The sequence below is a fragment of the Archocentrus centrarchus genome, chromosome 22, assembly GCF_007364275.1.
Source record: "Archocentrus centrarchus isolate MPI-CPG fArcCen1 chromosome 22, fArcCen1, whole genome shotgun sequence".
Lineage (NCBI taxonomy): Eukaryota > Metazoa > Chordata > Actinopteri > Cichliformes > Cichlidae > Archocentrus > Archocentrus centrarchus.
This window is the reverse complement of record NC_044367.1, coordinates 28223751-28237204: the sequence shown is the minus strand read 5'-3', so window position 1 is coordinate 28237204 and position 13454 is coordinate 28223751. Positions and strand designations below refer to the sequence as shown.

Here is a 13454-nt window from a genome sequence, read left to right as displayed (position 1 = left end):
GTATAGTGTGAATTACTTTTTTTTTAATTTTTATTCTTCTTATTTATATGTGTGTGTATATAAGGTTGCAGGTACAAAATACATTTCACTGTGCATTGTACTGTGTATAACTGTGCATGTGACAAATAAACACTATCTTATCTATCTTATCTTATCTTATCTTTTGCCCTTCTATCTTTCCTTTACTCTCTTTTCCTTACCCTATCATCCCCAACCTGTTTCTTCATCCTTGAGAATACAGGCTAAGGAGGTAGGGTGATAATAATATTATAATAATATTATATATAATAATGAAGGCAATCATATGCAATCTAAAACAGTTATTTGTGGATGTCTACTTTTTCCCCTTTGCTTACTGTCTTTGTGCAAAGCTAGACTAAATGCTTTGGGACCACCACTGGTGGTCCCAATATGCTAGGAGATGAGATGTTCGGCACTTTGGAGGCAGTTATGGATTTACCTCGCCAAAGCTGAAAAGGTTTTTTTCTATAACGATCCGCTGCTTCAGTCTTATGAAAGAAAGTCTCTGACTTTTAGAGCCCGATCAAGTTTGCTGCTCCAAAAATATTATTATATAATATATATAATTGTAATGGGGACTGAAGAGGAGTGTGCTATCAGGTCCTGACTTAGCAGACACAGTAGTAAGCAGGAGTGGCATTAAACTCAGGAAACTCTCAGCAGCTCTTCTTTGAGACGACTTTAACGAGAGAAGCTGAAAAGTGATGAGCTTTATTAAACTGCATTTTTTTTTTGTCAGTTAATTAACAGAGTCCAGGTCCCTTCAGTTAACTCAGCTCCAGTATTGTATTGTGTACAGAATGCAAAACTTTCCAACCAGGGCGCCCTCAAGTGGTAGTTTCAAGGTCATGACTCACTGTCTGAAAATTGTGTTTTCATTTGCTTGAATCTAAGTAGCATTTTATGGGCTCACCAGTGAGGCTTATAAAGATACTGAATCTGTGAGATAATATGCAGAATGATTCAAATTTGTAAATAGTATGGAGACAGGATTTCTAACTTAGGGGATCTTACAGCTGGATAAACTAATGGGACACAGTCTCCATTATTGTAGGGTCGTTCCCTTACAATATAAAGCACCTTGACGTGACTGTCTATTGTGATTTAGTGCCATATGAATAAAATTGAATTGAATTAAATGTTGTGCTCTCTCTCCTATCAGAATTTGTTTGGAAAGCCCAGAACAGCTGATTGTTCTCGTACTTGTACAGATCTCCACAAGCTAAATAAAAAAAAAAGCTTTTTCAGCAGTAATAATTCTCACACATACAAACACACTGGGACAACTTACATCTTGTTCTTTTTTTTTTAAATGAATAACAGGGAATGCTAAGTCACAGCATTCTGGTACATTGCAACAGACGTACAACAAGACACATTGAAAAATATTATTGACCTGGTCAGTTCAGTAGCAGAGGTGGTTGTTAATCAGTTTCAGCTGCTTTGGTGTCAATGATACCAGCATGAGGTCATACCTGGACCCTACAGAGGCTGCACAGGTAGTCCAACTCCTCCAGGATGGCACATCAATACGTGCCATTGCCAGAAGGTTTGCTGTGTCTCCCAGCACAGTCTCAGAGCATCGAGGAGACTCCAGGAGACAGGCAGGTACTCTAGGAGAGCTGGACAGGGCCGGAGAAGGTCCTTAACCCATCAGCAGGACCGGGATCTGCTCCTTTGTGCAGGAGGAACATGATGAGCACTGCAGAGCTACAAAATGACCTCCAGCAGCCACTGGTGTGAATGTCTCTGACCAAACAATCAGACTTCATGATGATGGTCTAAGAGCCCGATGTCCTCTAGTGGGCCCTGTGCTCACTGCCCTGTGGTGGTGGGTCAGTGATGGTCTGGGGAGGCATATCCATAGATGGACACACAGACCTCTACAGGCTAGACAACAGCACCCTGACTGCCATCAGGTATCAGGATGAAATCGTCCTGGAGGATGAAGGAATCAATACCATTGACAGCCCCCACACCATCGTCTCATTAGGAGCCCCGATCTTGTCAGGCATGCATACAAGCACACGGGGGCCACTGAGCACCATTTAGAGTTGCTGTAATGAAATTTGGGCTGGATGGTTCAGCTGCTGCATCATTTTTCACTTTGATTTTCAGGGAGTAATTTTCATTTCCATCAAACAATGTAGCATCCTTTCATTCCTCACCCATTACCCAGCCCATAATCAGTACAGATAAGGCGAATGGCTTTCCCCACTGAGATCTGATGTGTTTTCAAAGTGTTCCTTTAATTTTTCTGAGCAGTGTATATTCACTATGCTCACTGATTGTTGGCAAATAAAAAGCAAATTGCTGCCATATCTTTGGGGGGAAAAGCCATCAGTCAAATTTGACTTTTGTGACAGTGGAGAGAGACAGAAAATGGGGGGAAAGATACAGGGGAAGACACGCGGGCAAATTGGCGATGGGCTGGGATACGAACCCATGCCGCCCGCAGCGCAGCACAGCATGTGTATGTGGTTGCTGGCTTCACCGCTAAGCCCGTGAGTTTTGTCTTTTTATTGGAAAATAAATTACATCCAAAATTCAATTCTAGGGTGCTAGAGTCTTTTACCATGACTGTACTAATGCATAACATAGAAAACATACAGTTATTTAGCATACTGCCACATTACATTACATTAGTAACTTTTCTTTTTAGAGCGGTGATGATCGGTGAGCGTCAGTGTGGCTTCTTGCTGAGAAAGAGCACTACAGATGTTTGCTTTGAGAGTTGATGGAAAAGGTCAGGAAGAGTTACACTGTCTCTGTGGATCTATGGAAGATGACTGGGTGCCAAGGGTGACAGATGAGGTCAGGCAGGAGTCTGTGATCTGTAGTGAGAGCAGGGAGCAGGTGGAGCAGAGGTCCACCATCCAAAGCAACAGACAGTGCAGGAAAGGTGACCCATGGGTGGAGATGAGTGTCGAGGTGAGCAGAAGGTAGTGAGACCTGCTGTGACGGATGATTTGGAGACGGTGGCTCTGACAAAAAGGAGGCTAAATGTTAAAATTTTAATTGGGTGACATGAGGAGCGACAGGATTAGAAATGAGTACATCAGAGGGAGTTCAGGCCGAGCAGTTAGGAGACAAAGAGAGCCGAGGCTGAGATGGTTTGGACATGTGCAGAGGAGGGATTGTGGATATGTTGGAGAAAGGATGTTGAAGATGGAGCTGGCAGGCAGGAGGAAAAGAGTAAGACCTCAGCGAACATGTATGGATGAAGGAGGACATGCAGGGGGTTAGTTTGAGAGACAAGGATCCTAGGGATAGGGTGAGATGAAGGCAGATGATCTGCTGTGGCGCCCCCTAAAGGGAGCAGTGGAAAGAAGAAGATTTTTTTTAAAACGCAGGGCATCATGAAACTTGTAAAGCATGCAGTTATCTATGGTGATGCTGCTGGACACAACAAACCCCGCCCTCGGCAGACATTTTGGCTAATTTGAACGTTGTTCGTCTCACAAACGTGCCACTGTCTCTGCCCATAATTTTCCTTTGACCTTTACCTTGAGGTCAAGGTCACGAAAATTGGAGTTCATCCAAGATTTTCAGTAGCTGCATCTATGATGCAAATTTGAACACCGTAGGTGACGTCGTTCTTGAGTTATGCTACGATTTTCAAAAAACCTCTGATTTTGACCCAATTATGGCAAAAATTGAACAAGGTGATCTGGGGGCCACTGGTCATCTTTCATGCATATTTGGTATGACTCAGACTCACAGTTTTACTGTAATGTTGTCAACAAACAGACACACATGCCAAAACAACACCTCACCCCCCCTCTGCGGGACGGGTAATATAAAGGCAGCTGGGAATGTTCACTCTTCTGGGAATACTTTATTTCCCTGTTTACAAACAAACACTTTTAGACCAGATTACATCACTGATCCATTTACAGTTATTTACAGTTATATTTTTTTTAACCTTAGGACAGATGAAACACGAGGGGAAAAATGCCTGTGTGTGGATGCTGTCAAAAATCAAGGCCCCTGTTTCTGTTCAGGTGCCTGGACTTCCTGTGCAGTTACATAATAACTGTCTGAATGAATTCATAAGCATCCATTCATCTCACTCACACTGGGCTTCTTGGATTGGTTGTATGGTTCTAGGGCAGCTTTCCTGAGAGTTATCCCCAATCATGAAAATTAATACTGCTACATCCCCCTACATATTTAACTTCAACAGACTGTATGTACAGATATCAGTTAGTATAAAGTCTATCACATTTTAGATATAATTGTGTCTCATACTGTTAATGTTCATGGTCAGAAATGGATAAAATAATAACCAGTGTAGCTGAATTCATTTAAAAAAGTTTGTTTTGGTGTAGAAGATTAAAGGATCTCCTACAAAAATGAGGCGATGCTCAGCCTCAGCACTAAATCCCATTACAGTAACATCAATCTGACACTTTTGACTTTTAGAAAAGAAAATGTGATTTGAGACCAACATTTATTCTGTTAGTGGAGGCCCTAGTGTTCAGTCAGGAAAGGCTTCCTCATAAACATTTAGTATTTCTAGGGCAACAACAACAACAACAACAACATACACAAACCATTCAGAAAGCTTCTGTAAAACACGTGTAACAGGCACTGATGGTGCACGGCACCAATAACTGACTGCAAATAGTTTAAAAACATTAAAATTCACTACAGATGAATCAAAGTAGCTAAAAGGTAAACACGAGTGTTTCCACGCAGAGATCAATGCAGCCATCGTTTCCATGCGCTCCATCACTCTGAATAAACAGTTTATGCACAGGCTCACAGAATCGTAACATTAAAACCAACAGCTGGAAAATTTGCTACACCTACAAATTAAACATTAGAAGTAATACTAAGACACATTTCACATTTTAATGTGTGCCGCTCGTCATATGGAACTAAAAACAGTTCATTCATCCAACTTCTTGAATATAAACAGAGGTCTCAAACGTACAACTGACAGCAGTGTGTGTGTGTGTGTGTGTGTGTGTGTGTGTATTCAAAGTTTGTGACTGTGAGGTCCTTCGAGTCCATAAAAAGTCATGAAGAGTCTTCATAAACTGGTCTCTACCACAGGAGCAGCGACGACCGACGCTTCAGCCTTTGCGGCCTCTGACGCCACCTGCTGGTCCTGTTTGACGCAGATCTCCTGCACCAAAGGCACGTTGGCCTCCTTCCACTCTCTGAACTTGTGTGAGGTAAGCTCTCGGTCCGACAGGATCTGTTCTATTGCCTGCAAGTCCGACTCTTTTGCCTGGGCCAGAAAAGGAGAGGGGTAAAGAAAATAGTTAAAACTCGTATATGCATAAAGCATATGTAGCCAGCTGTGTTCTTTTGCTGTTCACAAACTAAGAAAAAGCCTTCAGTTGTTTTATAAAGAGTCAGATCCTGCACCTTTAATGTGCTGTTGAGTGCCCTGATAAGGTGGAGCTTATCATTGACAGCCTGGTTTTTGCAGCGCCTTATGAAGGAGGTCCTGAATTCCTTTTTGGTGGATGGTTTACGTTCTCCTATTGGCGAGAGGCTGGCCTCTTTCAGATGTATATACAGCTTCTCCATCTCATCTGAGCTGTTCTCATGCTTGCCTGCAACAGGATAATACCCTCCATCATCATCATTACACCAAATGCAGCAGCTCCACAGAGCAAATGCCTGCAAAATGAATTTAAATGATACGCAGGCATTTGCCTGGTCACAGATGAAAAGCTCAGGAAAGAAATAAGCACATCAGTTATATATTCTGCTCATAACTGATGCTCATTAAAGTTGTGAGAAACAGGAAACGCGATCAGCTTCTTACAGCAGCAGAAAAAAGTGATCTACTTTGCCTAAAATGAAACTAAGTATGTTAAACATTCACCTTCATTTTGCATCCCTGTAACACCCCTCTGTTCCTCCCCTTCTGCTGAAGCTACTTCCTCATTAGACCCAGTTTCCGAGGAGTCCCGGGTAGCCAGCCTCGCAGCCTCTGCGGTCTCCTCCTGTGGACACTGATGTAAGTGGACCTGGGCTGAGCACACTACTGCGGTTTCCCCAGCAGCAGCAGGAGATGCATGTGAGACCAAGTCCAACCAGGACTGTCTTTGCTTGGTGAGTGAGGAGGCGGAGCTCTGAGATGTCATCGTGCTGACAGGTGAGGAGAGCGAACCGTTAGCTTCGCTGGGGGCTGCAGAGGAGTAAGGAGGAGGAAGGGTCCCCTGAAATACAAATGCACTTCAGTTAAGAGTCTTTTTTCCACCATCAATTCATCACATTTTGCTAAGCACCTAATTTTATTTATTTGGAAAGAAATATGTAGTTTGCCTTTAAAACTAAACCGAATATTAAAAAAGGCAAAAAGACGTTAGAATTGAGACTTTTAGAATCTGAAATTATGAGCTCATTTTGAATTTGATGGCAGCAACATGTTTCAGAAATGTCTGGTCTGTGCACGTTTACCCACTGAGTTGCATCACCATTTTTTAACCAACACTGAGCTCGTGGGAACCAAATGTTTCAACTGTGAAAGCAAAAAAACTTTACTACTCATGTTTAGCAGCAACGTTTTGAACGTGTCTAAGTCTGCATTCAGGCCAGTTAGCACCATGATTTCACTTTTTACAGACTCATGCTAATGTGCTAAAGGTAGGTGGGCATCTTCTTGCTGAAATGAGCAAGGCCTGTCCTGAAAGAGCAGCACATGCTGCTCGAAAACCTGTCCAGGCTTCCTGATGCATTCACAGATGTGCATGCTGCACATCCTGGATGTTTTAGCTTGCATTCCTATGTAATAATGACAAACTGTGTTCACTGGAAACATAAAATGCTCTTGAGCCCATGCAGTGTTATTGAGGACAGACTGTGCCTGTGGTCATACAGTGCTGCTGGCATCAAATTCAAAATGAACTTACATTTAAATAAATGAATAAATGTTCACTCTTAGGAGCGGATGTGTATCCAGCCAGAAACATTACTGACCTGATGTGTGCTACCAGGTGGGCCGGGGGCATCCACAGAGTCCCGCAGGGTCTGTTCGGAGTATGGTGGGGGGGGTATCTCTGTGGTTTCAGCTTCTTCGTGATCACTGGCTTCACTGTAACACTCTGAACATCCATGTTTGTGCAGGGAGACACACAAGAAGCAAAAATTCATAACCTGAAACATGCATTAACCCAGAAAACATGCCCACGGTCACCCACAGTGGGTAGCTGGGTGTGAACTGTGGGAGGGGGGCAAACCAACATTTATCTTATGAGAGCCCCAAGAGCCCACACAGACCCCACAGCAGATTTGCACTTTGAGGCTCCCATATGGGTTTTCTGTGGGCAGGCCAACTGTGAGCTTGCCCACAGAAAACCCATGTGGGGCCCATGTAGGCTCGTCCATGTGGACCCCACAGCAGTTTTGCTCTTTTGGGGCCCCCGAGTGGGGAACTCTCAGTGGTGTTGGCCACATAAAACCCATATAGGGACCCCATAGGGCAAAACTGCTGTGGGCTCAGTGTTGACACACCTACTTGGGGAGCATGTAAGATAAGTGTGCGTTTGGCCTGCCCACACAGTCCCACACATACCTACTGTGGGCTCCTCATGGACATGTTTGCTGGCACATTATTTATAAGGAAACACCACGGGGAAATGAGGCTATCATGGAGAAGATGCAACCATAGGACATGTTTTATTACACTGTCAGAAACATGAGGCTGAGAGAAGGCGACTGATTCAAAACGTCAGTAAAATGGAAGTTCAATGGGACCTTATTGATATACTGCAAAAGAACTCAGAAAGTGAACGATATCAGGCCATATTTGACTTTCTAACACACTCATGTGTTTGATGGGATTTGGGGAGTTTTTTTTTCTTTGAGGACAAGTGGACCCACAGTGTGGTGTACTTTATATGTTTTAACAATCAGGCCAAAGAGCTCTGGTTTGAGCTTAGTCAGGAATAAGACAGCGGTCAAAAGTGGTCCCCACTCTACACCAGTTGGAGGTGGTATTGCACCATGTGGGCCCTGTAGTGTGGGGCCTGTTTGGGCAGCCCACTGTGGACCTGGTACTGGTGTGACTGCAGTGTAACTGGTAAATGGAGTGGATCTTATAGAGCTGTATTTATGAGTTTTATAGAACACGTCTCATTCACACTCTGACTGCATCAGGAGCAACTCGGGTTTCAGTATCTTGGCATGCAAACTGGAGCAGCCAGGGTTCGAACCGCTAATCTTCCAGTTTGTATATGACCCGCTCTGCCTCCTGAGCCACAACCACCCAGTGTGGGAGGACAGCTCACATTTAGACTGGGCATACTGTGGGCCCACAACGGGCCTCTCTCTGCTTAGTGTGGGACCCATACATTTGATGCCAGTCTGCCCACAGTGTGGGGGTCTTTCAAAGCACTCAAGAGCTGTGGAACAATCAAAAAAGATTTTCCTCTGCTTATTCAATTCAGAGCTGCTGGGAGCCCAGCCCCATTAAAACAGTGACATCCTGGAAACACCAAGTCTTCATTTAGCGACAGAGACAGGAGCAGGAGCTCACCGGCTGGAGCGTTCCCTTCTGCTGGCTCATACTGAATCGAGGCGAGACCGAGCTTATTCACCCACCTACAACAAAGAAATCATTCAACTTCATCACAACTGATACAAGCTTAGAATGCATTAAAAATGTATTCATTTACAAACAGTGTTGTACTTCTATAGGACTTACAAATTCATTTCCTCGTAGCTCTCGGCAGCAAAATAAAACATCATAACTTGCGGGTGGCAGGCTTTGAATGCACTGAGTGAGGAAAAGTAGATGAACAGGGAGGTGAGGCAGACATTTCTACTGTGATTAATAACTGTGAACTCAACTCTGTGCAACTTCACAGGTTACACTCACTATTTCTTCTTGCACTCGATGGCTCTGTCAACCATAAAGTTTGTGAGGTCTATGTAGCCTTCAGCTTTTTCTGCCTGCAACACACAGATTGAACAACAGTGAGCATTAAAACACAGCTTTCTAACCACTTCCCCACACTGACAGCTGCCTCTGAATTGCAACAGGCTTCTTTTTTAATTTCCTCCCATTGAATGACGGTGACGTACAGCAGGCCTGACTCAAGTTATCGTGCCAGGAAATCAAACACGTAGATTACGAATGTGTGTAGCAGGACCAGAGGGGCTATTACAGACACTGTCACATTCAGGAAGTGTAATGACAGTGCTCCGTGGGTCCTGCAGTGACAGGCTGGTGAGGAGACAGCTGTGGAAGAAACCAGTATGACTCCCTCGTAGGTCTGAGCGCCCAACATGTGTGACTCACTAAGTGTTAAATGTATGGTGTGCTATTAAATCTGTATTCAAATTTAGTGGTGCTCCACGTTTGCTGCTGTAGCAAAGAACAGCTAAAGTCCTGTTTCCTCCTGTTAGAGGGAGTTTTTCCTTCCCACTGTCACCAAGTGCTGCTCATAGGGGGTCATGCTGACTGTTGGGTTTTCTGTGTATTATTGTAGGGGCTTTACCTACAATATAGAGCACCTCGAGGCGACTGTTGTGATTTGGTGCTATATAAATAAAATTGATACATAAAATCACTGCATAGGACTGAAAACATTCTTCCTAACAGCATCTCAATATTTTGTATTATTTTGCAGAGTATTTGTACAAATCTAAACCTAACCAGTGAGTTAAGAAGTTTTATGGATTCAGACTGAAATGAAATATGTCTGTCAGTGTGTTTGTTTGTCAACATACTGCCAACAAATGACATCAAAGCTACAACAGGCTAACATTTAATGAACAGGTGGTGTGACCTGGAACAGCTTATTGTGTCCAAAGACTAACAATAACACAATCACTGGACCTTCAGTCATTTTGTGTCCATCCTGCTGTAGGTACTCACCACAGCACTCAGCCAATGACAGCCCCAGCTGACTGCACTGATGACTGTATTTTTAGTTTTTTTTGAGAGGATCCATCAGTTTGAACCTTTTTTAATTAGGAAGTATGTGTTCATAGACCTGCATATACCGCTGTTGGTTTTGAGCTTTTCATCGTTTTTGTGGAAATGAACAAATTTAAAGAAGCTCATCATTTAAAAGGGAACCATCAACAGGAGGAGAAACATGCCAAAGAAAATATTCCAAGAACGGTGGAAAACCAAAAGAAAGAGGTGGAAAACTTTAACAGCTTCTTTAATTTTCCTCTCATCATCACATTATATTGTATAAACTTACAAGATAAAGATTAAGAATGTTGCAGAAGCGTGCAACTGATAGAGAAACAGACTTTGTAACTTTGTATCACTCGGGAATTGTGTAACTACATTTGCTGCCTGCACTCTGAATAGTAGCCACAATCAAAGACACGATCACAAATGAGTCTTCTGGCGAAAGGGTGTTTTACTCACCAGCTGGTTGGTGTACCAGTAGAGAGCAGTCTTCTTCAGCACAAACCAAAACTTCTTCCATTTCATACCCAGGAAGCCTTTGCTCTCCTTCTTCCTGTACAGCCAGCCCTGGTGGTCTGGCTGACCGAGCTCTTTGACTGAGATCCGTCTTCTGCTCATTGTACCATTGCCTTAAACAGATAAAGAAAACAAGCGTATTTCAGTGCGCGTAGACAATGTCCACTCTCTCTTTGTCACAGCTAAATCCAATCAGAGCCGGGAAGCAGCTGCAGACTCCAACATCTTCACACAAAAGACCAAAACATTTCCATTTCAAATATGTCACGGCGTTTGGTCGATAACCAAACGGGCCTCTAAATATAACAAAACCAATGAGCAAGCTCATGAAACAGTCAATTCTACCTTCATCCTACCTGTTCCAGATATGAGTCAGTCAGCAGAGACAGTAACATACAAATTATGTTCTCAGAAGAAGCCAAAGACACAGCCACACGATGCCAAGAAGTAAAAGAAGTGAAGTGAAAGTAACTCATGTTGTCCAATATCCCTCTGTACACACTAACTGCACTTCACACACGCCCACCACAGTTTCAGATTACAGCTGTGGGCCCATAATTGACAAAGCGATAAGACAGGACTCACCTCCTCGGCTCTTCTTCTTGGATTTGTGTCGGAGGGAGACCTTTGAGAGGAGAGCAGAAGGGGAGGTCAAAGAGTACGAGGGAAGAGGCGTGAGGAGCAACTAAGTAGTTTGAAACCCCACGACTGAGAAGAGGCTGTCTGAAACATCCTGTTTTCACACCGACTGTCACATGAATTTCTCTCTCTTTCTACATGCAGACTAACACCTCCTAACAGCATCATCCGGGACTTGCTTCTCATTGGTCTCCTTTTCTTGTTAGCGCTCTTTGCCCCCTCGTGGATCAGACAAAAGGAAAATCCACCCGTGGTGCATAAACCCTGGGTGTATGCTACATATCTTTAAACCGGTCATTGTTAAATAGAGGAAGCAGAAGTTTTAATCCATTAAAGAGAGAGAGAGCGAGTAAATGTCACTTAAAATAAAGAACTGCTTACAGGGTTGTAGTCATCGGCAGCCATAGAAGGAGTCACAGATATGGGGAAGGCGGCCTGTAGAAAGAAACCAGAGGAGCAGCTTATTCACAGATGTGCAGGCTGATAATACCCTGAGGTAAATGAGCAGAACAGGAGTGACAAAAGGATGTGGCGTCATGGGTACAGCAGAGATGATGTTTCTCAATCTGCTGTTTTGTGCTTTTTTTTGTGGGGGGGGCTAGAAAGAGCAGAAGTTCTGCAGAAGCAGAAGTCGTAAGAAAAAGGGTTTACAACTAAAAAAGTTCACACTCATCACCAGCACTGACTCACAGCCAAGTGTCACAGTGGTCAGGGTCAGCAGGTTCATACAATCTGTGACTCACAGCCAGTAGGCAGAGGTCTCAAAGCCCCCCCCCCCCCCCCCCCCCCCAAAATGCTTTTTACCAACACAGAATCCCAAAAACACTTTTCAGTTTGCAGAACCTCATAAACGAACGGTGACATTGAGAAATCCAAGCTGTCTTTGTTGACTAACTTCCTGTGTTGCGTTCCTTTTTTTGTGAAGCAGCAGAGAGAAAGCACGTCGCAGACACACAACTAACCATCTCATCATGCTGCTGCCACACAGGGTGCAAATTTAGAGAGGATGATAATCTGTACGCTGTGCGTAACAGCTCGGAAATGTGCCACCCGCAGACATTTTTAGACTCCGCGACCAAAGAAAAATAAGACTTCAGGTGGTGAAGCTGCTCACAGGCTCCAGAGCCCTGCAGCAGCTCAGCCACAACCTGCCAGCATCCACCAGAGAAACAAGAGAGACTCGTACCTGGTTCTTTAAAACTCCACAAACATCTAAGTATCCTCTGTGCCTCTGACAGTCATTACTAGAAGCTCTGCACGGCACACATGCAGCATCGCTTTGTTTTCCGGGTGTCAGAGAGGTAAATGCTTATCAGCACACAAACCACAGCCCAAACCCGACTGAGTGGCTGCCTGCTTCTCTTTAGTAACTGACTTCCTCTTGGACTTTTCTCTTTTGCACATGTCAGGAAGCATACGTAATATTTATCCAGTCTGAGCAAACCCATCTGCAGATTACACAAGTATTCTGTGAAGTTAAAGTCAATTAAATATACTTTAGTAAATATACCTAATAATACTTAATAATGTTCTTAAGTTAAACTGTGTAGGATACAGTTTTCTATCTAAAATCAGGAAAAAGCTTATTTTAGAAATGACGCGTGATGATGAGTTTCGGTCTTTACCTCAATTACTTGAAATGATTCAGACGATCGTAAAAAGCTGCTCGTTACAATAAAAAAGGAAAATGACACTCAAAAATAATTTTAAAAGGGCTCTTTACAGTAAATACGTGTTATTTTCTTGGAAGCTTAACCCACATTTTCTTAAATGTTAAATACAGATAGTTCAGTCCTGTAGCTGAATAAGTATCCGGGGGATAAAGCAGCACCGTACCTGCCACCACAGCCTCAGAGAGAGCAGTCTGGCCCGAAAGCTCCGCTCAAGGTTTGACCAAACTTTGGCCAACATGTCAGGACCACAGACACGAAGCCAAGGAAGAAATCCAAAGAGAGCTCGGCTGGTTTCAGGTGAGCTCAGGTGCTCTCTGGGTGTTACCCTCCACACTTCAACGAGAGCACCACCCAACCTCAAAGCTACCTCACCAAGATTGTGATTTTTTTTTTTTTTAATGCAGGTTTAACTCAGGCGTTTTTGTTTTCTGATTTCATGTATTTTCCCCACACATCAATCATTCTTTACATTCGGTCAAAATTCATATTTTCTCCAAGGACGCAGCTACCACACCTGACCACAGGGTGTCGCTAAAACCCAACTGTGTAACAGTTTAACTGGAAATGGAAGCCTGCTGTTTATCCAGCACGCACATTCCTGCTCCACCTGTTATTCTATTAGATATGTAAGATTTAGACTGGACTGAGAGCTCCTGTTTCAAATATTTACCTGCGTAATAAATAACTGCTTAAACTTCCGGTATGATCTACCA

General features: G+C 43.5%; 1 protein-coding gene across 1 annotated transcript; it reads right to left on the bottom strand.

The window, feature by feature from the left end:
• Positions 1 to 3839: 3839 nt before the first annotated feature.
• ipcef1 (interaction protein for cytohesin exchange factors 1) lies at positions 3840 to 12333 on the bottom strand. The gene is made up of 11 exons (XM_030719045.1): positions 12255 to 12333; positions 11450 to 11503; positions 11015 to 11054; positions 10373 to 10542; positions 8864 to 8937; positions 8690 to 8761; positions 8522 to 8586; positions 6964 to 7088; positions 5867 to 6203; positions 5401 to 5591; positions 3840 to 5260 (listed from the first exon to the last, which is right to left on the bottom strand). Exons 2-11 carry the CDS (start codon positions 11471 to 11473, stop codon positions 5060 to 5062), a joined length of 1299 nt encoding a protein of 432 aa, XP_030574905.1. The 5' UTR covers positions 11474 to 11503; positions 12255 to 12333; the 3' UTR covers positions 3840 to 5059.
• Positions 12334 to 13454: the final 1121 nt, after the last annotated feature.